This window comes from Scardinius erythrophthalmus (assembly GCF_964197995.2).
Source record: "Scardinius erythrophthalmus genome assembly, chromosome: 13".
Lineage (NCBI taxonomy): Eukaryota > Metazoa > Chordata > Actinopteri > Cypriniformes > Leuciscidae > Scardinius > Scardinius erythrophthalmus.
The window spans coordinates 19,866,184-19,892,386 of record NC_138233.1 but is presented as its reverse complement, the minus strand read 5'-3'; the positions used below and the strand labels follow the sequence as shown (position 1 = coordinate 19,892,386).

General features: G+C 37.8%; 1 protein-coding gene across 3 annotated transcripts in view; it reads right to left on the bottom strand.

Annotated features, from left to right (window-relative positions):
- Positions 1-26,203, bottom strand: part of atp11c (ATPase phospholipid transporting 11C (ATP11C blood group)) — a 58,915-nt gene that overhangs the window by 2,594 nt on the left and 30,118 nt on the right. For 2 of the 3 annotated variants that reach the window (XM_081382917.1, XM_081382918.1), the window contains exons 4-28: positions 19,242-19,322; positions 18,245-18,352; positions 16,788-16,916; positions 16,358-16,446; positions 15,545-15,595; positions 15,113-15,177; positions 14,952-15,033; positions 14,314-14,464; positions 13,840-14,037; positions 13,157-13,318; positions 11,523-11,710; positions 11,360-11,431; positions 11,141-11,214; positions 10,471-10,574; positions 10,178-10,359; positions 9,822-10,088; positions 9,247-9,424; positions 9,038-9,140; positions 7,911-8,056; positions 7,753-7,812; positions 7,200-7,327; positions 6,980-7,115; positions 6,314-6,379; positions 6,114-6,217; positions 5,631-5,787 (exon numbers count right to left, since the gene is read on the bottom strand). In XM_081382917.1, coding sequence (XP_081239043.1) covers positions 5,631-5,787; positions 6,114-6,217; positions 6,314-6,379; positions 6,980-7,115; positions 7,200-7,327; positions 7,753-7,812; positions 7,911-8,056; positions 9,038-9,140; positions 9,247-9,424; positions 9,822-10,088; positions 10,178-10,359; positions 10,471-10,574; positions 11,141-11,214; positions 11,360-11,431; positions 11,523-11,710; positions 13,157-13,318; positions 13,840-14,037; positions 14,314-14,464; positions 14,952-15,033; positions 15,113-15,177; positions 15,545-15,595; positions 16,358-16,446; positions 16,788-16,916; positions 18,245-18,352; positions 19,242-19,322 — 3,081 coding nt within the window. Of the gene's footprint in view, positions 1-1,139; positions 1,249-5,630; positions 5,788-6,113; positions 6,218-6,313; positions 6,380-6,979; positions 7,116-7,199; positions 7,328-7,752; positions 7,813-7,910; positions 8,057-9,037; positions 9,141-9,246; positions 9,425-9,821; positions 10,089-10,177; positions 10,360-10,470; positions 10,575-11,140; positions 11,215-11,359; positions 11,432-11,522; positions 11,711-13,156; positions 13,319-13,839; positions 14,038-14,313; positions 14,465-14,951; positions 15,034-15,112; positions 15,178-15,544; positions 15,596-16,357; positions 16,447-16,787; positions 16,917-18,244; positions 18,353-19,241; positions 19,323-26,203 lie in introns of all 3 variants that reach the window. The other variant, XM_081382916.1, reaches the window with a different exon arrangement.

Genomic DNA, 26,203 nt, shown 5'->3' with positions numbered 1-26,203 from the left:
GCATAATGAGGGGCGGAGCTTCCCCTGGCAGGCTGAAAGGATCATTTAATATTCATTTTTTTCCCCTTCTGCTTGTTTATTTTTTATTCCTTACAGCCAACAGTACTGCACTGCGGTCTATTATTATAGTAGCGTCACTTATTAAATACATACGTTAATTAGGTATATGAAAATACCACAGGGACATATGTCCTGTAACTCTTGATCCTTTTTAATATAAAATGCAACAGCAGGATTCTCAAAAGTAAAAACCCCATTAAAAATCTCCATAGAGAAAATATTACGTTAACTTGTTTCATTGCAAAATTCCTGGTAAAGTAAGACACTATACACAATCCTGAACCAATCCCAAATCAGAGAAGTCTGTTAGGAAATGGGAACAGGGCTGTTATTCTTTCAGGCTTGTAGAGGCTAGCAAAGTAATGCAAGCTATCTACCTAGCTTTTTAATACTAGTTGGTATGGGATTTTTGTGGTGTTAAAGCATAAAAGACATTAGTGATTTATCCAATAAGAAAACACGGTTACACTTTATTTTAAGGTGTCTTTGTTACACTGTAATTGTACTGTGAAGTACTGAGCAATAATAATTAACAACATGTACTTACTATAGGGTTAGGATTTGGTTTAAGGTTAGTTGCATGTAATTATAGTAACTACGTGTAACATGTAACAATGACACTGTAAAAAAAGTGTTACCGAAAACAAATTAGTCGCAAAGATAAATTTGTATGTCTTTTTCGCATTTTCAAATACTTTTTGCATCAAATCAATCTCAGAGCTGGATAGTTTAGTTCAAGAAATTTTAAATCTCTAAGGTGCAGAATTTTTAAATCTCTATGGAGAAAATCAATGGGGATGTACTTGTGGAACACAAAGTGGGCAGTCACTGTTGAGCTGTAGTGTGTTCTTTTGCTTAAGTCAAAGACTAAATGTCTTTTCAGCCAACCGATGTGAGTTCATCCTGGGGTAGGGAGAATTTCCACAGCAGAATTCGGAGGAAATTAAAAGGATCCCACAGAGGGGGCCCGACTGAACCCAAGGGGAGGAACTGCACCGACTACGAGGCAAATCCCTTGTGGATGACTAGGGTCAGGCACTCAATTGGGGCTCTGATTGTAAAAGTCTGGGGTCTTGTACCTGTTCATTTGACAGAATTGGACTCGTCTGAAAAGGTTCTCATGAGCAGGGGTCTGGCTGAAGACTGAGAGGAATGGCTGCCCCCAACATTCGACTGACCCGGCTTTTTCTGAAAGGGGGTGGTGAAAGACACTTGAACACGATGGATCGGACACACACATACCCACTCAAACACACAACTGCGGTACAGTAAATCCTTTAAAAATAAGACAAAACATGGTGAAGGATGTTTATAACGATGAGATTTCATATTTGAGGACACAATAACGTGTTTATAGTTTCCATACAGATTAACTTTCATGGAAGAATTCATAATGGCCATTTTTCTAACATAATCCCTCATCCCTTTTTTGACCCATACAAAAGTCAGCCAACACTCAAAGAAACTCACAATATAAACCCACCAAGAGATGGTTTCCGATTCCAGTTCCTTAATGATTCAGTTAACAATTATTATTTGTATATCTACTTTTAAAGTAGTGCCAAATAATTGATCCTAACTACACTACCATATAAAAATGTAAATGTAAATGTAAAAGTAAGATTTTGTTTTTCAAAGAAAATACTACTTATTAAAGTGACTAAAGACATTTATAATGTTATAACAGATTTGTATTTAAAATAAATGCTGTTCTTTTGAACTTTGCATTCATCAAAGACTCCTGAATTTTTAGCGCAATTTTCCACCGGACAAAATTGCGATTGTTAACTCATGATTTCTGTTCTGTCTGTGTGCACCAATCTTGCACTTCTATCTACTCCTCAACCAGACCACCTAGAGACTTCGGGTTTTCGGCATTATGTTAAGGAAGGTCTAATCTCGGGAACGCACAAAAAAAATCCAGGCAAAGATTTACTATCTCTTAGTGTTGTGATCCCATGACGTCAGAAAATTGCGCTAAAACACTCACTGAGTTTTTATTACTTGTTTTGTACTATTACAACTATTACAACTATTACATAGTTTCCACCAAAATATTAAGTTGCACAAGTCTTTTCAACACTGATAATAACAAATTCTGAAGGATCATGTATCACTGAAGACTGGAGTAATGATGCTGAAAATTCAGCTTAACCAATCAAAGGAATACAATACAAACAGTTATTTAAATTGTAATAAAAATTTCACAGTATTACAGTTTTTACTGTATTCTTCAGAGACTTCTTAAAAAAAAATTTTTTTTAAATTCTTACAGACCCCAAACTTTTGAAAGGGAGTGTATATTATATATATACATATACAATATTTGGGTAACATTCTAATTGGAACCCATAGAGGCAATGTAGACCAATGAGACTAATTTGAGCGCCACTCTGACTAATTCAAGAACCGGTGTTGCCCTTGGACCCCGAAGCCATGCTATTGTACTGTATTTAGCGGCTAATTTCAAATTATAAAAATAGAATAAAAAAAGAAAGAAATAATAATCACATTATGGTGTATTTATGTTTAATTATGATAATATTTTTATGACTGTATTGCCTTTTAAATTGCATATCACATTATATATATATATATATATATATATATATATATATATATATATATATATATATATATATATATATATATATATATATATATAAATATTATATTATATTATATTATATTATATTATATTATATTATATTATATATAAAATGATCAATAAAATGCCCCTTTCTTGTTTTTTTGTTTTGTTTGTTTTTTATCCCCAACACTAACAAGACAAACACTCTCTCTCACATACACACAAGATCTCACTTTGAATCAAGCAGCCCAAATGCACCCACAAAGTCAGTGGTTTGGGTGGGGAGTGGAGTAGTTTGGGCTGAGCATGCATGCAGGAAACCCTGTATGTTTGTGTGCTGCATTCTCCTGGCTGGGCATGCAGAGACAGCAGGCACCTGGAACAGGCAGCTGAAGGAATTCCCATCATACCCTGCAGCCCTTACAGACGCACACTGAGGACCACCCAACAGCGCGGCTCAGCTTTTGGGGACAATTCTTGCACAACGCCTCAAGACAAACACCCGCTCAAAAAACTGCCACCACGATACACCGTTTGACTCACAATCCAAACCCAGAACCCATGACAAACACATTTGAGCTAGCGAAGAACACCACCTTACAAAGAGGGAGCAGAGACAAACGGGTGGAGAGACGGCAGGCAGGACACTGAAGATACAGACAGGCAACCCAAAGGAGGAGGGACAGTGAGACAAAAAGCAGAAGAGGAGCAGGCAGAGAGACCTCAGTCACTCCAGGAAAAGCTGTGAGTGCTAGCAGTCTGCGACAGCATGAAGATAGTGGATGTCCCAGAGGAAGGAAGACGTCGTTTCATCTATGGTACAGCACACAGGTGGGCAAGAGACCAAAGAGGACAGGAAAATTAAAAGAAGATCATGGGTAAGAAAGGGTGGGAGTAAAGTTATGGGGGTAGAGATAGAGAAACAAGAGAAATGTGGTAGACACGCAATTAAATATGCAAGTGAAAAGCTCCAGTAACTAGAATCCTGACTATGTGCTGTTTGATTCAGCAGAAAGTTGACCAGCTCAGCATGAATAAGTATCTATAAAACAGACTAACTCTCCTGGTGGAAATTGATTGCCACATAAATCACATAATACATTTATGGTCTGCAGAACAGAATATTAAACTATCAGGAATTTTAATACATTTTTTTTTTTTTAATTATACACTACCATTCAAAAGTCTAGGGTTAGTAAGATTTTGTTTTAATGTTTTCGAAAGAGACTTGTGAAATCAAAACATTGTTTTTTTTTTTAAATATGAATATGTTTTAAATTTAATTCATTTCTGTAATGGCAAAGTTGAATTTTCAGCATCATTACACATGATCCTGAAATCATTCTAATATGATTATTTGCTGCTAAAAAAGCATTTCTTATTGTTATTAACAACAGTTGTGCTGCCTAATATTTTTGATTGTTATTTGATGTACAGTAAGTTTAAATAAACAATTATACGTAAAATAGATTTTTTTTAACATTATAAATGCATCTAAATAAATATTAACTTCTTTAAAAAAAAATGTACTGACCCCAAACTTTTGAACGGTAGTGTAGATTCTGAATTAATGAGCTGCATTTGTATTTGTAGTAAAATGCAAATAAACACACCTGTGACCGCATGTTCTATATTAATGAGCATAGTTGTTTAATTTTCATTAATTTTCAATAACAGCTGACGGTGTGACTAAGTTCAGCAGAGCTTGACTTTCAGCCAGCATCACTGCTCATTTGGATAATGTCTGAACTGCAAATACTTTTCACAGCATTTTCAACAAGCTGCAGTCATTAATAAAAAATTGCTTTACAATGTATTAATAGAGTGTAATAGAGTAATTATGTTTTTTCTTATGTTTTCAGTCTTTCTACGGACCTGTAATACAAATTAGCTTGTGATATAACCTCTACACACAATGTATCGTTTCACATTTTCCAAGTTACATTGATCAATAAAGACCATGTTTCTCATCTAACGGAGTTCATTAGGCTATAATTATAAAACCATTTTTAAAGTTGACAACTGAATAATTGACATCATTATCACATTGACATCAATGACACAAAATTTCTCCCCGTTAGCCATTTTAATTGACACGTGGCATTCTTGGAAGGGAAGCGACACCTACCTGTGAGGAAGCAGGGGGCAGATGAGCAGCGTATGCTCATCTCTGGCCTGAAAGGCTGCTTAATTAGTGTCACAAACATTAGCGACTCCCTACAGCGGGTGCTCACTTCCTTTAAATAATTCAAATTACTGGAGGGGTCTAATTATTGTTTATAGAATCTAACTGTGGTACATGTTAGCTGGTTGGGTAGCCACTGACAAAAGCACAGAGTGATGCAAGTATTTATGTCAGAGTGATACATGGGACAAAAAGCTACAGGAGAGTAGGAGAGGACATCGAAGAAGAGTGATAGTAACAATTAGACTGATTGACTTCCTGTCTGTTTGACCAACCCAAACAATCCAAACTGTTCAGAGCTTTGAAACAAGGCAAGAGTTCTGTTAGGAAAAAAGTCAATGGAGTAATTCATGACAGTCAGGGGAAGTAAGGAAAAGAGACACTTGAGAAGTGACAGAGTTTAAGAATAATAATAATAAAAATAATAAAAAAAGTAAGGTCCTAAAAGGTAAAATAAGGCTAGGGATACAGGGATTATTAAATGTGACTGCGTGTCCTAAACAGGTGTGACGTGATAAAGCAACAAATGACACAAACCATCTCTCTACCGTGTCAAGCATTTTGCCTGCCTACACTGGTCCTAAATCCTGGTCAACATAACTGTGAATTAAGCATCAAATATCTTCTAATTGGCCATGACTGCGTCACGTCATGCCTGGTTAGGACACGGTGGAAGGTGAAAGAAGAACAGAAGAGAAGGTAAATCAGGAAGAATAAGGGAGAATAGGATGGAAATGGTAGAAATTAAGAGTTGAGGAAGTCCGAGAGGAGTAAAAATCGGAGGGAGAAGTATACCTGTCGTGAATGGGGGCCTCTGGGCTTGCGGAGGACCACCAAAAGGAGCTCTGGCAGCAGACTGAGGAGAATGAGGATGATGATAACCAGCCAGGCAGACACTGAACTTAGCATGTTAGCAAACACAAAGTACAAACGCTGCTGCTTCAAAAACGGCCTAGAAAATAAGAGAGAGAGAGAAAACAAGAGCGTTAGACAAGTTAACTCATGCGATTAAATGTAGGTTGATTTAATTTATCTTTACTGATAATTATATTTGCAGAGCTGTACAATGCGGAGCCGCAGCACAAAAAAAACAATCCCTAGTGGACCGCAATCTGTAATCTGAATTATCAGTAAAGAAATCCCCTCCTGCAACCTGTCACTCACATGAGACTTGCAGCAATTAGCAAACGACAACGATACAATGAATTCCTGATGGACAAAATCAAGCGTGCCCTTAAAAGAGAAGAAAGGACTTTGGAGACTTTAACGTTTCCTCACCATATGATGCCTCCCCAGAAGAAACTGAAGAAAACATAGAAGGCCAATGAGCCCCAGATCACAAAATGGTTGATCCACGTCCAGTGCCGCGTGTCTAAAGCCAGCTGGGAGAGGGGAAACAGTCAGTCTCTGACAAATGAAGATCTGAGATACTTCTTTTATAGTTTAGAAGTTAAAGACGAACTAATCAAGCCACCAACCTTCAATGTCACAGTGAAAACAAGGACTGTAAAGACAATTGTTCCATAAGACCAGTTTCCAAAGACCTGTAAAAGGAAGGAGAAAATCAAATCCCCGCTTTTTCATTCATACAGTTTTTAAAGTCACCATTAAATCATGGAATATTGTAGAACTATTCATTATTTATCTGTGAACATATACATATACATATATGTATACATATATATGACAAATAATAGGTAATTTGCATTGCCATTTAAGTGAAATTATTGAACTTAAATATACAAGCTTGATAAAAATGATCATTCTAGAAGAAAATTTCAGATGGCACTTAAAGGCTTTTGCATCTGAACTCTTCATATATATATATATACACATTTTTTTTTTTTTTAGGTTCCCTTGTAACCTTTAATCAAAATAACTTCCCCCACCCACTTGTAACATATTTTCTCTTCTCTGATGAGGTGTTTATTTGAATGAGGGTGGGACAACCTGTCACTCACATGACATCATAGCAATAGCAAACCATAATCCAACAAGCCAATCAATTCCTGCCAGACAAAGTCAAGTCCCACCCAAAATTTTGTTCGAGAAGCCATTTCACGCGGATATAGTATGTCACAATAGAGTATAGTATGTCACTATTGCGACTCATGCCCAATTTTAAAAAGCAAACCAGCTCTAACCTGCCCATTATCCTGCAGTGCTGGATTGCTGAACAGGAAACGGACACCAAAGAAGAACATGAGACCCTGAAAAATTCCTAATACTGTCCAGTAGAGGAAGGGGCGCCAGCGTAACATGGCATTTTTGGCTATTTGTCTGTAAGAAGGATAAAAACACAGTACATCAGCAACAGCATGGTACAAATGAAATAATCAGAAGAGTTGCAGTGCAGACTGGCACCTGTAGAGGGTGGCATTGTCCAGCAGAACCTCGATGGACATATGCTGTTCCAGCAGGCTGTAGGCCAGAATGGGCATGGAGGTGAAGCAGATGTTGTACATCGTCAGATAGGCTGCGTCGTACAGGGGCTGGGAAGGGGAGCGAGGGAAAGGACGGGGGCACCGGGGAGGTTAATACCACAATAAGGACATCACACATATGCACACAATCTTGACTGTGTGGCCACATGCAATGGTCGCTTAATATACAAAACACATGCTGGAAAATGTGATATCAAGATCCATTAGAACAATAACAGGAAACCACAGCTGAGAATTGGTTAAGAGCTGGTTTTTTTTTATATATTTTCATTTTTTTTTATCGATTGCATAAGTGACAGGGCAATACTACAGGAGGAAGAAGGAAAAAGATGGGACACAACTGATATATATAAATATCAGTTCAAAGGAGGGCAGAGAGAAATGCAGAGGAAAGACGCAAAGTCAAGAGCAGAGGCAGAGGAGAGGGACCTGCTGGGATGTAGTCTTCTAACAGGTCCTTTATTTGCACATACCTGCTGAGAGTATCCACAGAAAAACTGGTAAAGGAACTGAGGTAATATGAAGCAAAGATTCTAAGGGAGAGAAGAGAAAAAAAGGTTTAAAAGAGTCACTAAAATAAGTACCTTTATATTTATAGATTGACACACGGGTCACTGGATGCCAGATGTACCTTATAAAAGAAGTACTGGACAAGATGAGCAATGCGCACATAGTAGAGATGCCCATGAGCCAGCAAAAGCTTCTTTAAGTGCTTGAGTTTAGGGATGGCATAATCACTGTTCCTCACAGCTTGACGACCCTCCTTTCCTTTAACACCTGAACACACAATAGAACAAACAACACCATCACATTCCATCGCAACAACAACAACAACAACAAAAATCCTAAGCAAGATATGTACACTTTAATAATGTACACTTACCATTCAAAAGTTTAGAGTCGGTAGGATTTGATTACGTTTTTGGAAGAACTCTCTTATACTAACTAAGGCTGCATTTATTTGATCAAAAAAGAATTATAGTACAACAATTTAAAGTCCGCGTGAACCGGAAGTTGCAAACGACTTTTCTCCAGTGTTGTGACGTATTTCCCAGCGAAACGGAATATTGAACAGAGGGCAGGGTTTTACTCTAGCGCTCCTCCTCTCCATCTCTCGCTCATAGCAGACTAACGATTTGAGGGGAGTGGTTAAGCGTTTCCCAACCCAAGCCGTCAAACCTACGTCATCAGAGAAGGAACGCCATTCCAGACCGGAAGTAACTTTTCAGACTTTGATTAAAGATTACGACGACAAACCATTATTTTTTTTTTCAATTAACTTGCACGGATTAATTTTTCACCACAAGACTAGTAATATGTGCTAACAAAGTAAATAGGGTCAATTTTGATTTCAGATGGACTTTAAAGTAACTGTTTTCTATTTGAATATATTTTAAAATATAATTTATCCCTGTGATGGAAAAGCACAAAAGAATTTTCAGCATCATTACTCGAGTCTTCAGTGTCTCATGACCCTTCAAAAATCATTATAATATGGCGATTTAGTGCTCAAGAAACACTTATTAATATTTTCCAAATTGAAAAAAGTTCACTTCAAAAAGTGCTGCTTTATATTTTTGTGGAAACTGTGATATTTTTTCTTTTAGGATTCTTAGCATTTATTTGACATCCAAATCTTCTGTCTTGCTGAATAAAATTATTCTTTCAAAGTATTTCTTTAAAAAAAAAAAAGAGAGAAAAGAAACTGAGCCCAAACTTTTTAACAGTAGTTTACATGTATGCACAATGAGATCTCACCAATGCCCACGTGTGCCTCAAGAATCATGCTAACATCATTGGCCCCATCGCCAATGGAGAGAGTGATTGGGGAACCTTTGGAGTTCTTCACCATCTTCACGATCTAAAGTGAGTAGAAGAGAACTTTAGCCAACTAATTCATAAAGTATAAGCGCATTTAATTATAGGCACCATAAAGAGATGCCAAAGTGTCAGCCTGCAGGTGTGACCTGAGCTTTCTGCAGGGGTGCCATGCGGCAGCAGAGGACGGCAGTGCTGTTCTGGCAGATCTGCAGAAAGAGGTTCCTGTACAAGCAGGCATCTGCATCACGGGGTGGGTTCATCAACATCGACAGCGTAGCACCATCTATGATGAAGCCGTACTCCTGGTTTGATGTAGACCAACTCCTGTGGTACAAAAATGACAGTAAATTAGGTAATTAAATACACCCATATTAAAATTCTGGTTGATACGATAAGCCTATAATTATGCTCATGTTATGACTAAGACCTGATAAATGGCAGATACTAAAACTCTATATAATTTTGTCTAAATAAATTAAAAATAAAACATCAAAATTCAAAAATATTGTCTTAAATGCTACAAGTGAATTTAGGCATCATAACTTTACAAAGTTAGTTCAATACCATATTTCTTATTACATTTATTCATGTTTTTAAACATCCAATTAGATGAGCATTAGGTGACACATAGTCAAAAATGTAAATATGAGTATAAATTCAATATTGGCAGGTATATTCAATATTATTCAATAAAAAGCCAGTAAGAGGTCAAGGGTCTGACCTGGTGACCCCTGCTTTGACAGGTGGGGCGTCCAGCACTGCTCTTCTATGGTAGTCCCGTAACAACTCAAGAAGTTTGTCCTCGCGCTTTGTCCTCCCATCCTCCAGTGTCCGCACAGTCAGTTCCAGTAGCTCCGTACCCCTCTGGAACAGGCGGCAGGCATAGCAGGTGGACTTGGCCGTCTCCATTTTGTCCCCCGTCAGCACCCAAACTTTTATCCCTGCACCCTGCAAGGCCTCCATGGTCTCCGCTGCCTCTTCCTGAAGTCTGGGACACAAGATGTTAAGATGTTAAGCTATCCAGGGCTTCTCTTTGAGACAAAAACATGGTGTAAATAGCCATTTTTTGTCACCAACCGGTCCTCTACAGCGGTCGCTCCAATCAAACTCATGCCCGTCTCCACTTGGTTATAAATGGCCATGAGTTTCTCCTCCCTGTCCTGAAGAGCCAGTCTCGCCTCCCTCAGCCCAGTGTCTGCCACGGCATACTCCTCAGCGCTCAGCTGCTTAAAGGCTACACACAGTGTACGGTAACCCTCCTGGTGAGCCAAACACACAAACTTTTTCAATATTTAAAAAGTCAATATGGTCATAACATCCTTGAAAATGAAAGACACTGCAATACATTAACATTCTGTAATCTACTGTACCGTTGCATTTCGTTCAACGTGCAACCGAATCCTTTCCACCTCCTCTGGTTTGACTCTTGGGAAGATGGAGGAATCGGCTCCCTTACAGAACAGCAGCGTCTCCCCTAAATATACAGTAGGAGACAGGTGAGAGACATTCAGAGTTACAGATTACAACAGAAACTTGCTTCTTACATCATCTGCAAAACTCACAACCACAATGCTAAGATGTTCTGTGGAGTTGCTAAGTGGTTGTGGTGTTCTGAGCAGTCAGAGACTGTTTGCATAAATTAACCTAACAACAACTCATTCTGATGTGATAATATGTAGCATTTTAACTGTGACAGAAAAAAAAACAGAAAAAAATGAGAAATAAATTAAATTAAGAATTAAAAAAAAATCTAACTAATAATTTTTTTTTTTTTGTAGATATTGGTTGATAAAGGAAAGAAAGAAAATTTCAAGCTGTATTTGGGTTATGGCTTCAATGTAAACCTATGGCATTTTCCTGCTCAGTCCATCTACTACTGATCTCTAAAAAGGTCACTTCACCTCAAGTCGCATGGTTTAAGTTATCATTCATGTCAACAGCAGAAATGGTGCAGGACAAGTTATGCAATTCAAATATCTAACCCTGCATACGAGCAATAGCAAAAGCCTTAGCAAGCATCACTAATGATCTCTAGCTCACCTGATTTGGTCTGCACAATGACGCTCATTCTCCGTCGGACTGGGTCAAAGTTTAGGACATGGAGCAATTTATACCTGAAAAGTTTAATAAATATGTAGAAATACGCAAATCTAATTATATATCGCTCCAGGTTTTAAAAAACATCCATGGGTGTAAGAACTGAAGAAGTATATTAGCAATAATGTTGTGTTTTATGAGACGTCAATGATCATAACTTACTCCTCTATATCATTTTGCCTATTCTTGATCTTCATGCTCTTACTCTCCAAACCAAGAAAGGTAAAGCCATATCTAAACAGAATAAAAGTTATGTCAGTAAGTGCCAGCGATCCCACCATTATCAGCCACAAGAAGAAATAATAACTGCATATCATGGTCCCACCTCATGGCTCCTTTGACCAGTGCAATCTCATCAGGAGAAGATGCGATGAAACATCTTTCCTCCTCTGGCTGGGGAAACATCCCATCAACACCATCAACTTGGTCCCCAGGAGTTTCCTCCGCTCCGTCCTCCTTGACCTGCACCGTGTGGCACAGGCACAGGGCCCGCAGAAACAACTCCTCTTTCTCCTAGCAGACAGAAAAATAACAAGCTGCTTATGAACATGCATATTTGTGCATGTTTACTTCAATACTTGGAAAAACTTGAAGTACCTTTAAACATGAAAGCTAATTGGTAAATAATTGAATAATTTAGCTTCCACCATTGTTTTCATTTCATTTGTTATAATATTATTATACCGTTCAAAAGTTTAGGATCAAACTTGATGAACAAGAGAAAAAAAAAAAATCTTGCTGACCCCAAATTTTTTAACGGTAGTGTTAATGTACTGTAATTAATGTAATTAACTTTTTAACCCTTTAAACCCAAAGAATTTTTTTTTTATTATGTACATAATTAAATTACTAAGCAGAGTCTGAACTTTGATTAACTCCAAAGTAGTGCTGAGTAATTTGCTGATAAATAAAAAAAATTGTTTTCATAATTTATGAAATATTTATTGTATTATGTACTGCAATGTGATAAAAACATCATACTGCTCAGATAGTCATGTGTCATACGTCATTTGAAAGGTCTCACCGAGTCGAATACAACAAGCATGACTAGTTTGGGCTTTGACGAAACTTTAGATCCAACACTTAGATATAAAGATATTATATTTTGTGTATGTCTGGAAACAACAATTTAAAAAATGTCTTCCAGGTGTCAAGGGCTGAACAAAACAGCTACCTTGGTTCCAAACACTGTAACTTTTGATTACTTTATGCTATCACCACAAAATTCTAGATCTAGATGCAGCTCGCATGTAGGGGAACTTCACCATAAAAAGAATTGTCCTCCTACCTTATTTCCTTCCTGAGTTATTGCATGTCAAATAAGAAAGATATGTAAAATGTCCATTGAGCACACTTTTTTTGTCTTTTATCAGCAGTTTCTCAGCATGAAAATGCCCAAATGAAATGAAAATTTATATTTACTAAACGTTTTCTATCAAACAATACCTACCGTTTGACTCTCTTTGCTATAGTTTTGGAGTTATGACTCTTTACTTTTGTGTATGTCACAACTTAAACGACTTAAAGGGTTAAATAAAGGTAGTTCAATAACATTAGTTCATCAAAATTGGTAGAGAACCGTAAAATTTCACTGGTATTGGTACTGAATGCTAAAATTTTGGTAGTGTGACAACCTTAGTAAACAGATCATATGCACAACAAACTAACAAGGGCAAGGAGAAAGAGGAAGTGCTCTCAAAAGACCATCCGTTTATGGAGCATATTAGTGTATTATAAAAAAGGAGTTAATCTACATAACTTAAGTCCTAAAAAAGCCTGCCAACACAAACATTTGATGTTTACTGCCTTTGTGTTTATATCTCAGCCTCAGAGGATTCATAATTTAAAAGGTCTGCAGTCAGTTTACATACTGAGGTGAACACATTCAACAACACGATCCGTAAGTGTAAAATCAATCCCATCTGAGGTCCTTTGGGTCTCAGAATGAGTGTAACTCACCAGTCCAGCCTTCTGCTGCAGTTTACTCACAGGCCCGTCCGTCACAGTGAAGCCGTCCAGCTCGTCTCTGTGTCTGTACTGGAAGCCGTCTATACAGCACTCGATGAACTCCATGTTGTTCTGGGTCAGTGTGCCCGTCTTGTCTGTGAATACATATTCCACCTGCAGGGTGCAGACAAATGTTGACCTTACCAATTATAAATCCAGGCAATAAAGCACTCCTTTCCAAATTAACAGAGTCCAACGATAAGAACGGACAATTAATTTGTGACAAAACCAGTCTGCTTGCATAAATCAGTTTAACGAAGCATGGCCTGTAATTTAGAGCAATCATCTGCATAACCAGCCCAGGATGATCTATGACCTCACTGCCTATGGAAGAGCCAGGGACAGCTCAGATTATGTTCATGTCATGATTTACTTTCATTTGGCCGTTCAGACTAAAACACATTTACATATTATATATATATAATATATATATATATATATATATATATATATATATATATATATATATATATATATATATATATATATATATATATATATATATATATATATAACATATACATACATATGTGTATGTATGTATGTATGTATGTATGTATATATATATAATTATTTTTTTTATTTATTTATTTTTTTTTTTGAGTCAGATATGCCACAGTAATCCTGTGTCTAACCTGGCCAAGTTCCTCATTGAGGTCCGAAGTGTTGACGAGCGCGCCCTCTTGGATCTCCGGGTCAAAGAAGTCTTTATCCCAAGTGATAAAGAAAGAGCCCAGGAATTTCTGCATCTCCACAGTGACGTACATGGACACGGGGATTATAAAGTTGAAAAGGACCATGAAGGAGAGGAAGTCTGTAAACATCTTCACATACTGAAATAAAGACAGAAAACCTGCATTCAGTCTCTTCAAAGCCCAATATAATGTCTGGAACAGCCAAGAAACATGAAGGTTAAACATAAAGCTATTTCCTAATTATGATGTATTAAGTATGATCTGTGTAAGAGCTGACCACAGCCACCAGAGACCAGATTAGCTTGTAATTTATATTAATTGCATCAAGAATGACTGATGATATAGAGGGAGTTGCTAATTGATTCATGCAATCATGTTAAAATCAGTCAGATGTGAAATCCACAGACTGCTCACCATATTAGTGTCTTTCTCCTTCTGCGTTTTCTGGTTGTACCACGGCTCATCCTGGCCGTCTTTGCTCTGCCATACGTACTTTAGTGTAGTACACACCACAGCTTTACTGATGAGGATACACAGATACACCAACAGAAAGGCATTGATGGATCTGGAAAAAAAAAAAGAGGAAACGCATATGTACTTAATCAAGTTACCACATCAAAATAAGATGCTAAGAATTTCTTTTGCGTATTTTTTTTTTTTTACTATTTATTTTATTTATTATGCATAGTTGCTGTCAATATTCTTATTATAGGAGATAAATAAAGAAATACAATCAATAAATAAAATATCTGCATAAAGATAATTAAATATATTTTGGTTATATAAACTCTGGAAACCAATTAAGGTCTGATTCATATTATCTTGATTCACTCGAATTTATAACTAATGTTACAATTAATGGTTAAGATTGGAGACACTATTTTCACATTAACCAAAAAAAAAAAGAAACCAGACATACCGGTAGATTAAAAGATCGATCTTAGGATTTACAATCAATATTGGATCATTAAAATGAACTTTGCTAATAATCCGAAAATCAATGTTTTGAACCTTACTGCACACTGGGGTATAAAACTGCTCTCGTCACTCACTTTTCAACAGCTGATCGTTTCTGAGATTTGCCCTGGTAGTTGAGCGCCATCTTTGTCTCCATGCCTGTGTATACTGCGACACCTTTAAAAGAAAAGGCAATGAAGAGTGATTCGGGTGAATATAATTTGTCGACGTCAAATTAAATGGTGCCGGGACCTACCATTAATCTTCTTGGTGTTTTTCAATGTAGCACCTTTGAGGAGAAGGTTCTCTGGGCCCAAAGATCTAAATTAAACCATAAAAACGAACAATTATGTCAATAAAGACACATTCTGGCATCCAATCCCATGTTAAAGTGGCTCCTAATGAGCAGCATTGCTGGAAGTATGTAGGCAAGTTTGGCCTAGCCCGCTCTTGTGAAGGACACGGCATAGAGACTCATAAAAACATTTCAAACGGCCCAGTGACAAATGGAAGAGCAAGCAGGGCTTGAAAAGTTGCCAGGCCGGCTTTACTTTAATGCTGCTATGGCGTTACGGGTCGATGGAATAATGATCAGAGGCTAATGCAAAGGGAAAAGACAGAGCTGGAGTGGTTATGAGGTACTGTGGGATATAGTGGGCCCATGGGATCAGACCAAAGACAGTCTCACCTTACTGCTGGCTCCTGGTCTGCCTTGTAAATGTGCATTCGGCCAACAAACCTGCAGAAAAGCAAACAAGCTACAGTTAAGCAGGCTTATACATGTTCTCTCAAATACAAACATACGGAAAAAGGTTGAACGATTGTGCAGACGTAACATGAATATAATCAAGACTACTTGATGAGGTCAACCTGAAAACATTCATCAGCCACGGGGGCAAATTACCGACGCCATCATGCACATGCATTAGCGTTTATTTTGTATAGACTCCTTCCCCATTATAGAGGCTTGATGATAATATCTGTATTCCAATACAGTACACTATGCAAATAAGCCCTGTACGAAGTGAACCATTTACAAGGAAGATGCTCATTGGTGATGACCCAACAGTCTGGCATATTGGCAACAGCCCTTTGAAGGTTTTTTTTTTTTTTTTTTTTTGAGACTGAATTTTAGCAGGCGACATCTGGTGCTCTAGAAATCAGAAATGCAAATGTTCTTCCACCTAAAGAGGCTATAAAGAGATGTGCTTAGTGATAGGGGGCGCTGGAGTAAAAAACTGCTATTACAGTTGGACTGCCTCTCTGAACTTGCAGCTTGTGTTTGTTTCAAGGTCTGTTTGTTCTTATTACTCAAGCGGAGAGGCCAGATAGTGTTTGACTGTTCCATGAACCACACTGTTAGCTGCTGATCTGAAATCAAACTGGATCCAACATGTTACAAAAAAGGTTTTCTTGCAGTTCGCTCACAATGCCTCATGTTTTGGTGGCAGTGAAAGAGATTTCTGTTAGGTTTGTGTTTGTGCTATCAAGGTATTCATACTTGTAGAGGTCAGGCTGGGGTTGTTCACACTCAATGGTGGCAGAGAGAGCCTGCAGGTCCTTCTCTGTGTCTGGCACTGTGTAGTGTGTCTGAGGGAAAGACAGGCGAATTAGTATTCCAGGTTGCGTTGAACACACAAATGCACACGGAGGGAAGAGGGAGAAAGATGAAGAGTAGAAGAATGATGATGATGATGATGATGACGAGGAGATCTGGGCCACCTACTTAAAGAGTTTGACTAAAGCAAAGTAAAGGAATACATATTTCATATTCAGTTTATATTTGAACAAAAAAAACACACCAGGTGATTCTTCCTTAAAAGAGCAAGGAAAGCAGAGACCAGAGACAGCTTTTTAAAAATAACATCAATAATCATATAAAAAAAATGATATTTGTGCCCATGTGGTTAGTAAGAGGTGCAAAAGCTCACTTTATGGTTGGATTCTCCATCCAGGCTGGCTGTGGTGACAAAACAAGTGTCATCTTCTCGAGTGGACTGCAAAAGTATCAGGTCACATGGAAAGATCTCGTCCTCCACCACTTCAACCACATCGCCCACCTGAGCAGAAACACTTCGACATTAACCACACACACAACACTCAGTCTTAGACAAAACCAAATATTCTGCTTCTTTAACAGGTGGGTTGCAGGTTTGTTCTGATTCAACATGCAAATCACTAAATAAAAATATAGAATTTTAAAATGTAAAGCAAATAATAAAACACAGCTACATCCACAAGTGTCCCTTGATTTGTACAGGCTAATGTTAGCTGCTTTTCACAAAATTTTAATTTTTCTTATGTCATGTTAATAAGTTGGCATTTTCCAGGGCCTTAAAGTTAATAGTAATATTAACAAGTTTCAGTGTTTGATTAGAAAAAACATTTACTTATGAATAAGAACTTTAGTACCACACTGGGTTGCCACTTGATGTACTAATATTAGGGAGATATATATCCCAGTGTGGTACTAAAGTTCTTATTCATAAGTAAATGTTTTTTTTCTAATCAAACACTGAAACTTGTTAATATTACTATGAAAAAAAAAAAGAAGGCTTCTGGTGCCACACTTTGGGTGTGAGCACAAAATCTGCGGAAATGAGTAAAATTATGCTGTATACGCCCAATCCCACTCCGAAATTCAAGCCCTGCAACACCAACAATATTCATCCAGAGCAAATGAAACAAGTGAGTAAAGGGACACGGGTTTGTGTGTCAACTCGCTGTCTGAGAGATGAGAGAGCGAGAACGCGCAGCTGGTATTGTGTCTCCTGCGGAAGAGTTTCAGATATTTCAGGATCGATATGTATCAAAAAATCTATATTTTTGACAACACTAGATTGCACTTAGTTTATTATTTCAAATTCTTTTTTAAAAGACTACAAATGAAAATGTATATTACATAAAATTCAACCCGTCAAAGTGGCTAGTAGGAGTCACTGCGTTACACGCCACTGCTGAAATCTACCCGCATATGGCGGGTTGGCGGGTGTTAATGTCAAGCCCTGCGTAGGAGTATTAATACAGTACGCGAATGTGTTTGGGTATATGATTGTTAATAGTAACAATGTTGCTGAAAGAAGAATCTTTTGCTCATCAGGGTTGCATTTATTTGATCAAGACTTTTGACAAGTTACATAAATCGGCTCTAACACAATTAATTAACAGCTAACTAGCTAGACTGGCAAACACTTCCAACGTCTTTGACCCTAACGGTTTCATAGTGTACAGCGCATTTGTTCCATTTCATATACAGCACTCCCAGCTGTGAACACCCCTAGTGGGCATTCTTCTTTTCCACGTGTGAAGTATGGCAGCGTGCCACACCCTGCTCCCACGGTGCATGTTATATGAGAAATTTGGCAAGGGTGTAGCAACAGAAAGATACCTTAATCTTCTCGCTCTCCTTTTTCACTGACCGCCCGTCCTCTAACACCGTCACAGGGTACTTATTCACCTCATAGTCTGCTTTGTGCCGCAGCCAGTCCTCATAACCCTGAAGAGATACCGAGAATGTGAGAATGGCATGCTGGTGTGTGTGAAAACAAAAGAAGGTCAAATGAGGACTGAGCCAGTCTAATACATTTCTCACATACAAAAAATTAGGGCTGCCACCTACTAGTGACTAAACGTTAAGCTTAATGCATGCACTCGAAAGCGGAATTGGATATATATTACGCCTATATTTATTAAAAGCTCATTATGGTTTAGTATTCTCCTCAGTATATATTTAAGTATTTTAATTAATATAAACGTGCGATTAGTCGACTCTCATTTAATATGGGTTAAATGAACGGCTACTAGTCGACTAGAAAAAACTTTAGTATATATATAAAATATATGTTCTCTGTAAAATACACACATAATTAATCTGGTTTTCACTGCATACAACAGGCCTGTATTAATAAAGGAAACTACGTGAATGAGCTGAGGGAGTCAAGGCATTTGAAGTCAAAGTGGGCTGGGGTCACACGGGCCCCCTGGGATCTTATTTCAAAGCCCAATTAAGGCCTGAGCCTCTCTCAGTGTGAGGCCACAGAGATCTGGAAGGAAGTCCACCTTCCATTGTGCTATTCTAAAAAGCTTGCGGCAGGCCGGTGGAAAAAGTTGATCCTAAAACAATACATCTAAAGCTGTGAGAGAACCCCTGTGTTGTGACAAGCCCTCGGATCATTTGTTTTGTGCGTGCGAAATGGACTTTGGGGTCCGGTTGGGGTCGGCATTATTTAAGTAGTGACACACGGCTATAAAACATCAAGTGCTTTAGCGATAGCCAGAGAAACTAGAGGCGGCAGGTGAATAAAAAGCGAGAAAGAAATGAGAAAAGAGTTCGAAAAGGATGAAAAGAGCAGACAGGGGCATAAACAGAACATAATTCAACTAACCTGTTTGATGGCCGTCACTGTGATGACAAAAAACAAAGGTAAACCACTGGTCACGGGGCTGGTTGGGGTATCAACAATCACCTTCAAGAAAGGACACACATATATAACATTATTTACATTTACAGAATCATTTTACTTTGAAGTTGCATTGACATTCATGCATTGCATTAACATTCATAATAGAAATCTATAGGGCAAGATATTTCAGAGATCCGAAATGCGACGCTTACTTTCTTTGTTGCTGCTTATTTCAATTCTCCTATTCAGAATGCGTATTATTTAAGATTTAAACATCCGCTCAGCAGTGGAGCTCCCATTCAAGGAGGATAAACGTTTAGTTTTCGGTTGCCTACTATTCCTGTGGGTGTATTTGTCTCTATATCAACAATATTTTGTGGATGTTTGTATCATGTCTCTTCCTTGTGAGTATCTTGCAAAAATGGTCATGACGGGAGTTGAAAATTGTCAGTCATGCCAACAACAAGCCAAATAAATGCTGTTCTTTTGAACTTTTTATTCAAAGAATCATGAAAAAACATCACAGTTTCCAGGAAAATATTTAGTAGCACAACTGTTTTCAACATTGAGAAGAAGAAATGTTTCTTGAGCAGCAAATCAACATATGTGACCCTGGATCACAAAACCAGTCACAAGTCGCACAGGTATATTTGTGGCAATAGCCAACAATACATTGTATGGGTCAAAATCATCGATTTTTCTTTTATGTCAAAAATCATTAGCATATTAAGTAAAGATCATGTTCCATGAAGATATTTTGTAAATTTCTTACCGTAAATATATAAAACATTTATTTTTGTGAGTAAATGCAGCACAATCACGAACATAAATGGACAACTTTAAAGGCAATCTTCTCAATGTTTAAATTTTTTTGTACCCTCAGATTCCAGATTTTCAAATAGTTGTATCTCAGACAAATATTGTCCTATCCAAACAAAAGCTTATTTATTCAGCTTTCAGATGATGTATAAATCTCAGTTTCAAAAACGTGACCCATGTGACTGGTTTTTGTGGTCCAGCGTCACATATTAGAATGATTTCTGAAGGATCATGTGAGTGATGGCTGTTGAAAACTGGACAGGAATAAATTACATTTTAAAATATATTCAGAAGTACTTGGCGAGTATAGGTATAATTTCATGTTTTGGTCGATAACCGACAAATAGCCAAAATTCGAATTATATACTATTTTGCCAAAATAAATTAAATGTACAGTTACAGTACGAAAAATATATATTCATTTGGAGATTTGCTAAAGATTACATTTAACAATTAAAGATTACATCTAATTGTTTATGTTTGATTTAACAAACTGCTGCATGAGACAAATTTATTTTCTCTGGTAATCAGGTATGGTCACAGAAACTGTTCAAAGAGTTTAGGCTAACTTGTATTGAACTCAGAACAGATAGATTTTTAAAACGGCATGAATAATAGTCCAAAATTAAAGGCCTAATGTTTTGAGAAGTAGAGAAGTGACAGGGCGATGAGATGTTCACATTAATGTTTGCATTTTAAAAATGCAGCTGGACAGGAAACGCATGCGTCATATCATAACCTGGAAAGCGTGAGATTGAACATCTAAGATCCGATTGCTGAAAACAGTAACACCAGTCTATCTTTAACATGAGCAGTTTGTCACGCAGTAGAAAGTACAAACATCACTCTTTCAGGAGAAAAAAAAAACCAAGGTTACAACCACTTGGTGCATTTATACTTCCTCTATGTTTGTGTATTTATGGAAGAGAAAAAAATAGGGTAGGTTATGAAGTCAAACCCACAGAGGTGTGAACATTTTGTTCGTCCAATGAGCTACGGCCAACACGCAACACACTGCGTCTCCCTCTCACACACACACAGGAACCCTACAGGGCATGGTTGAAAGCGGCCAGTGCAAAAACCACAAGGCACAGTGAGAAACGGCATTTTCACTGCAGAAAAAAGGCTCAAACACAAAGATGCCGTGTGTGGCATATCGCTGCCAAAATTCCTGTAGGGAGAGAGTGTAAAGCCGGCAGGACTTCAGAAGGTGAAAGCCCATCTCAGACCAGCAGCACTCCAGCTCAGAGCTAATAATCCCCATCATCCTGATCACACACACACTTTTAACACACAAACACCACAAAGTACATTCAGCCCTTACCCAGTCTAAGACCAAATAATCCCAAATAACCTGATCTGAAACATCCACACACACACTTTACTTTTGGACTCGGCCATTAGACGTCATCTAAACCGCTTTGCAATCCGGCCAATCATGTAACATCCCCCTCCTCAGCCCACACGCAAGCCGTTGCTTAACATCCACAAGTTAGAGCTTGCAGGCTAACCCAAATACACTCAGGCATCTTTAAATCCTGTCCTGCAGCTTATGCTAAAATATCATGCAACACCTTGAGAAACGAGCGCCATTTGTGTGCATGCATGTTCACAGGAGCACAGATCTTTCAACAGTGGCCCATTAAGTTATAAACATCTCTCAGTTGCCAGGTGTCTGCTGACAGCTGTTTAGCAGTGGCACTGCCATTAGGAACAGAAAGAGGAAGAGAAGGGTGGCTTTTCCTGCCAACGCGACACATCTGCATGAGAAAGCAACATTAAAGGGATAGACCTAGTTCACTCAAAAATTTAAATTCTGCCATTATTTACTTACCCTTATGTCATTTAAAAACCTGTTTGAATTTCTTTCTTATGCAGAATATAAAACAATATGGAAGAAATATAAAAAAAAATGAACTTGAAATTTAGAGTAAAAAACATTTCATTAACTGATGTTAATATAACAAAAATACTAGCTTACTACCTAACTAGCTTTCCCACAAGCTGAGTAATATATAGACACAATACCAATAAAATAATGTAATAAATATTAATTTAACAACATAAGAGGTAACATAAAAACCTAATATACATAACTATAACAACAACAACAAAAATAAATACAAAGAAACAATTGTTTAACTGTAGAACCATCAAATATCAAGTGTCAGGAAATGTAGGTAATGTCAATTTATGTTTTTTCACTGTAAAAAACTGATCATTTAAACTATTTTACTGTAAAATTACATTATATGTCCCATTAGATCTATGGTTTTCCATCGTCTATATTAAGTAAACTTATCCATAATCAATTAATTTACCGTAGCATTTTCATAAAGGTTTGGAACAACATAAGGGTGAGTAAATGATGACAGCATTTACATTTTAAGGCAAACTATCCCTTTAAGTTTAGCAGTTCAAGAAGGTACTTTTGAAACGAAAACATGAAAAAACGCCAAAGGAAGCAGAAGCATTTGACCCCTGTGAATACCATGCCTGGTTTCCCTACTGAGACTGACCCTTCTCCCCGGGAGCCAGGGCTGAGTCTAGGATTCGGTCAGCAGAAAGTGCTCTAATGCGCTTGTGGTTCCTACAAGTGATGGATGTTGTGGGAGCCAGTGGTCCCACACATCGTTTTTTTTATTTTTATAAATTGATAAAGGCCCATCTGGATGGAGCCCACTGCGGCTTCCCACTCGATTAAAAATATTAAGAGTGATGCGGCCCAAAGTGCTGAGCACAGTCTGTCTTATGTTTTCATTTGTTTTCTGTTTTTAACACACACAAAAATGCATGCGTAGTGGGAGTTTATTCCTCTGGATCGCTCAGTTACAGACAGCGCCACTGATACAGTTCATCAGCGACTGTAATGAAATAGTCACTTCTCTGATGAAGTGCTGCCCCTTCGTCGTTTTTACGCTCACACAAAACACCCCCACCCATCACTGCCAGACCCACCTCGCTTGTTCCACCGCATAGAAGCAAATACTATTCATTTAACCGCCGCCTCGAGGGAGCCAATTCCCAAAGCTAACGCTGAACACATCAGTTACCGCCAAAACACCTTACGGAGGCAGACACATAACGTGCGAGTTACTAAATACAACACGAACCTTAGTGGGACTAGATGCCATAACTTAACTGGTTGCAAATTAAAATGAGGCTGTGAGGAACCACAATACAATCTGTTCAATGTGTCCTACTGTCATAAAGAGGTAGTGTTTACATACTGCACATAAATAACGTGACAAACATTATATGTTTTAGGGAAATTCAAGGAAAGATACGGAAAGTTAAACACTTGACACCTAGGTGCCGATATAAGGGAAGAAATGTTTAAGTACTACCTCACTACTCGGTTCTCAATGAAGGGGTCAGAGCCCACTGGGGGGCCTCAGCTAACTTCCAAATGAGCCAGAGAATGACTTAATAAAAAATAAAAAAAACTTAATTACTTATAATAATAATTGAGATGTAAATTGAGAATTTTTTCCCCTCAATAATTATTGTTTTTATTGAAAAACGTACAGAATATTCTGAAATCACAAAATTAATTGTGGTTAATTTATTTGAAAATATTAAATTATTATAATAATCATTAAATTACATAAACTATATATTAATAACATAGTATTTTAATGTAATCAACAATAAGCAGCATTTATTGAAAATAAGCAGCATTGTCATAATTACAGCAGAGATGCCAGAGAAAATAACTTTACTATACGTCCAATACGTGAGGCCTATATTTCCAAAGGCTGAGAAGCGCTGCACTATTTGATTTCTCTAAATGATTCTTGAGGCATCTTAAGTTTAGCATAAAAGCTGTACTAAAAGATGTCTGCTCTTATCTGCCAACAAAAACAATTCTACGTCAATTAAAATCTTCATCAGAGCCACATTAAACATTAAATTAGCGCATAAGAATTCCCCAAAAATATAAAGTTCATGGAATTTATATCGTTGGTGGGTGGCCTTATTTAAGATGGTGTAAAATAACGTTTATTCAGGCTGTAAAATGTCCCGCAGGCTCCCACCTGTGCGTGTTTGAACAGGTGTAAACCAATGTTTCTCAACGGGTGGGTAACTGATCTGTTCTGTTGGCCTGTTCTGGTCTCAGACATGCTCAGGTCTCATGCTACGTGCAAATAATCAAATTTAACGAGGGTATTATTTAATAATAAAAGTCAATGTTGCTTTGAGGACATTTTTGTTTTCTGCTTGCCACTTTACATCTAATGTATAATCTGGGTGCTGAAGCAAAATCAGAGTTTTGTGGTATAGATGTCACTGCAGATGTGCCCTTGTTTCCATTTTTAAAGCATTGCAGCCTGGCATGGCACTTATGTGCGTCGTGTTTTCCCCTGCATATGCTTTTAAATAAGAATCAATCATTTATTTAAAATAAAAATGTCGAATTTTTGTGGATCAACCCAGAATAGTTTGATGAAGACTTGGTGAATCATACTGTAAGCGCTCTCACATCGATCTGCTCTAAGAAACAGTATATGCACAAAAACATCTCATTTCACTCTCACTCTCTCACTCTCTCTAACGTTTACTCAAGATTATGTGCTAATTTCCTCTTTAAGGTTATGCACACTTCCACTCTGCTGAACACTGACTGCTTGTTAGCGCAATCCCTCATCTGCATTCACACACACAAACACACACACACACACACACACACACACACACACACACACACACACACACACACACACACACACACACAGGTATTTAGAACATTCCAGCAGAATGTGTGTCAAAATGAGCGTGTGAAAGACAGATCCCCCTCGACTCCTCCCCTCCTTCTGTTCTCCTCTCCTCCCATCTCTCTTTTCCCATCAGGACCCCGGCGAAGGCACGCAGTGCTATTTTTAGCATACTGGTGCTTTTTTATCAGTCGGTGTCTATTTGTGGCTCAAAAGAACTACAGAGGGCTTCCTAGCTGCTGACGTCAGCAGTGCTGTGCTGCAGAGGCGTACAGGACAGGGAGAGAGAGGGAGAGAGAGAGAGAGAGAAGGGGGGAGAACAAAGAAATGAGGAAAAGAGAGGGGGTGTGGTATGGAAAAATGGCAGGATGAAGAGACATGGAAGGATGGGGAGAAAGAAATGAGCATAAGACGGTGAGATTGCAATGGTGCGTTTGCAATGGGCCTCAGGAGAATAGAGCGGTTCTATTTGGAGGCTGGTGATTTAAGAGCAGGTCTTGTGTGACAGGCGCGTGTGTGTTTCCCTCGTGCTGTTATAATAGTGGGCTGCATGGGGAGAGCTAGTCGGTGAGAATAAGGAGCCCCTCAAGAGAAAAGCAGGATTAGTAGAGGCATGCCAGAACCAAGCAAACTCCTGGGGATCTCTCTCACACGCGCACTCAGATCACATCACAACATGGATGTACATAAGACATAATGAGGCATGCATATTTATTATAGACTGTCTGAAACTCCCTTGTTTAGTTAGTCAATCTTTTAGTAAGAAGAATGAAAATTTGATAAACCATGATGTCACATTACGCCATAATCTGATCTAAAACATTTAATTCATGTGATACAGAATCCTTACGTTAAGTGAGAAATTGGTTCATCATCTATATTTCTATATGAATTTGCTGCTTTCAACTGATCTGTCAGAGGTTTTTTCATATATTTTCAAAGAACTGCTAATTAATGCGACTGATTTTGATTCATTAAAATAATTGGCTTATAAGCTTAATACATTTGCAAGAAAGACTATAATGGTCAAGTTTGAAGTCGAAGTCTGTTTGTTTTTACAAAGTCCTTTTCCATTTTGCAGTGCATAGTCCTATCTAATCACATTCAGTTTAACTCGGATGACAAAAATGAATAATACTTATTCAGAAAGGATGCATTAAATTGATCAAAAGTGACAGTAAAGAACCATTTTAATGTTAATTTTCTATTTCAAATAAATGCTGTTCTTTTTAACTTTCTATTCATCAAAGAATCCTGAAAAAAAGTCACGGTTTACACTAAAATATTAAACCTGACAACTGTTTCAATATTGATAATACATGTTTCTTGAGCAAAAAAAAAACCCAGCATATAAGAATGATTTTTGAAGGATCATGTGACACTGAAAATTCAGCTTTGCATCACAGGAGT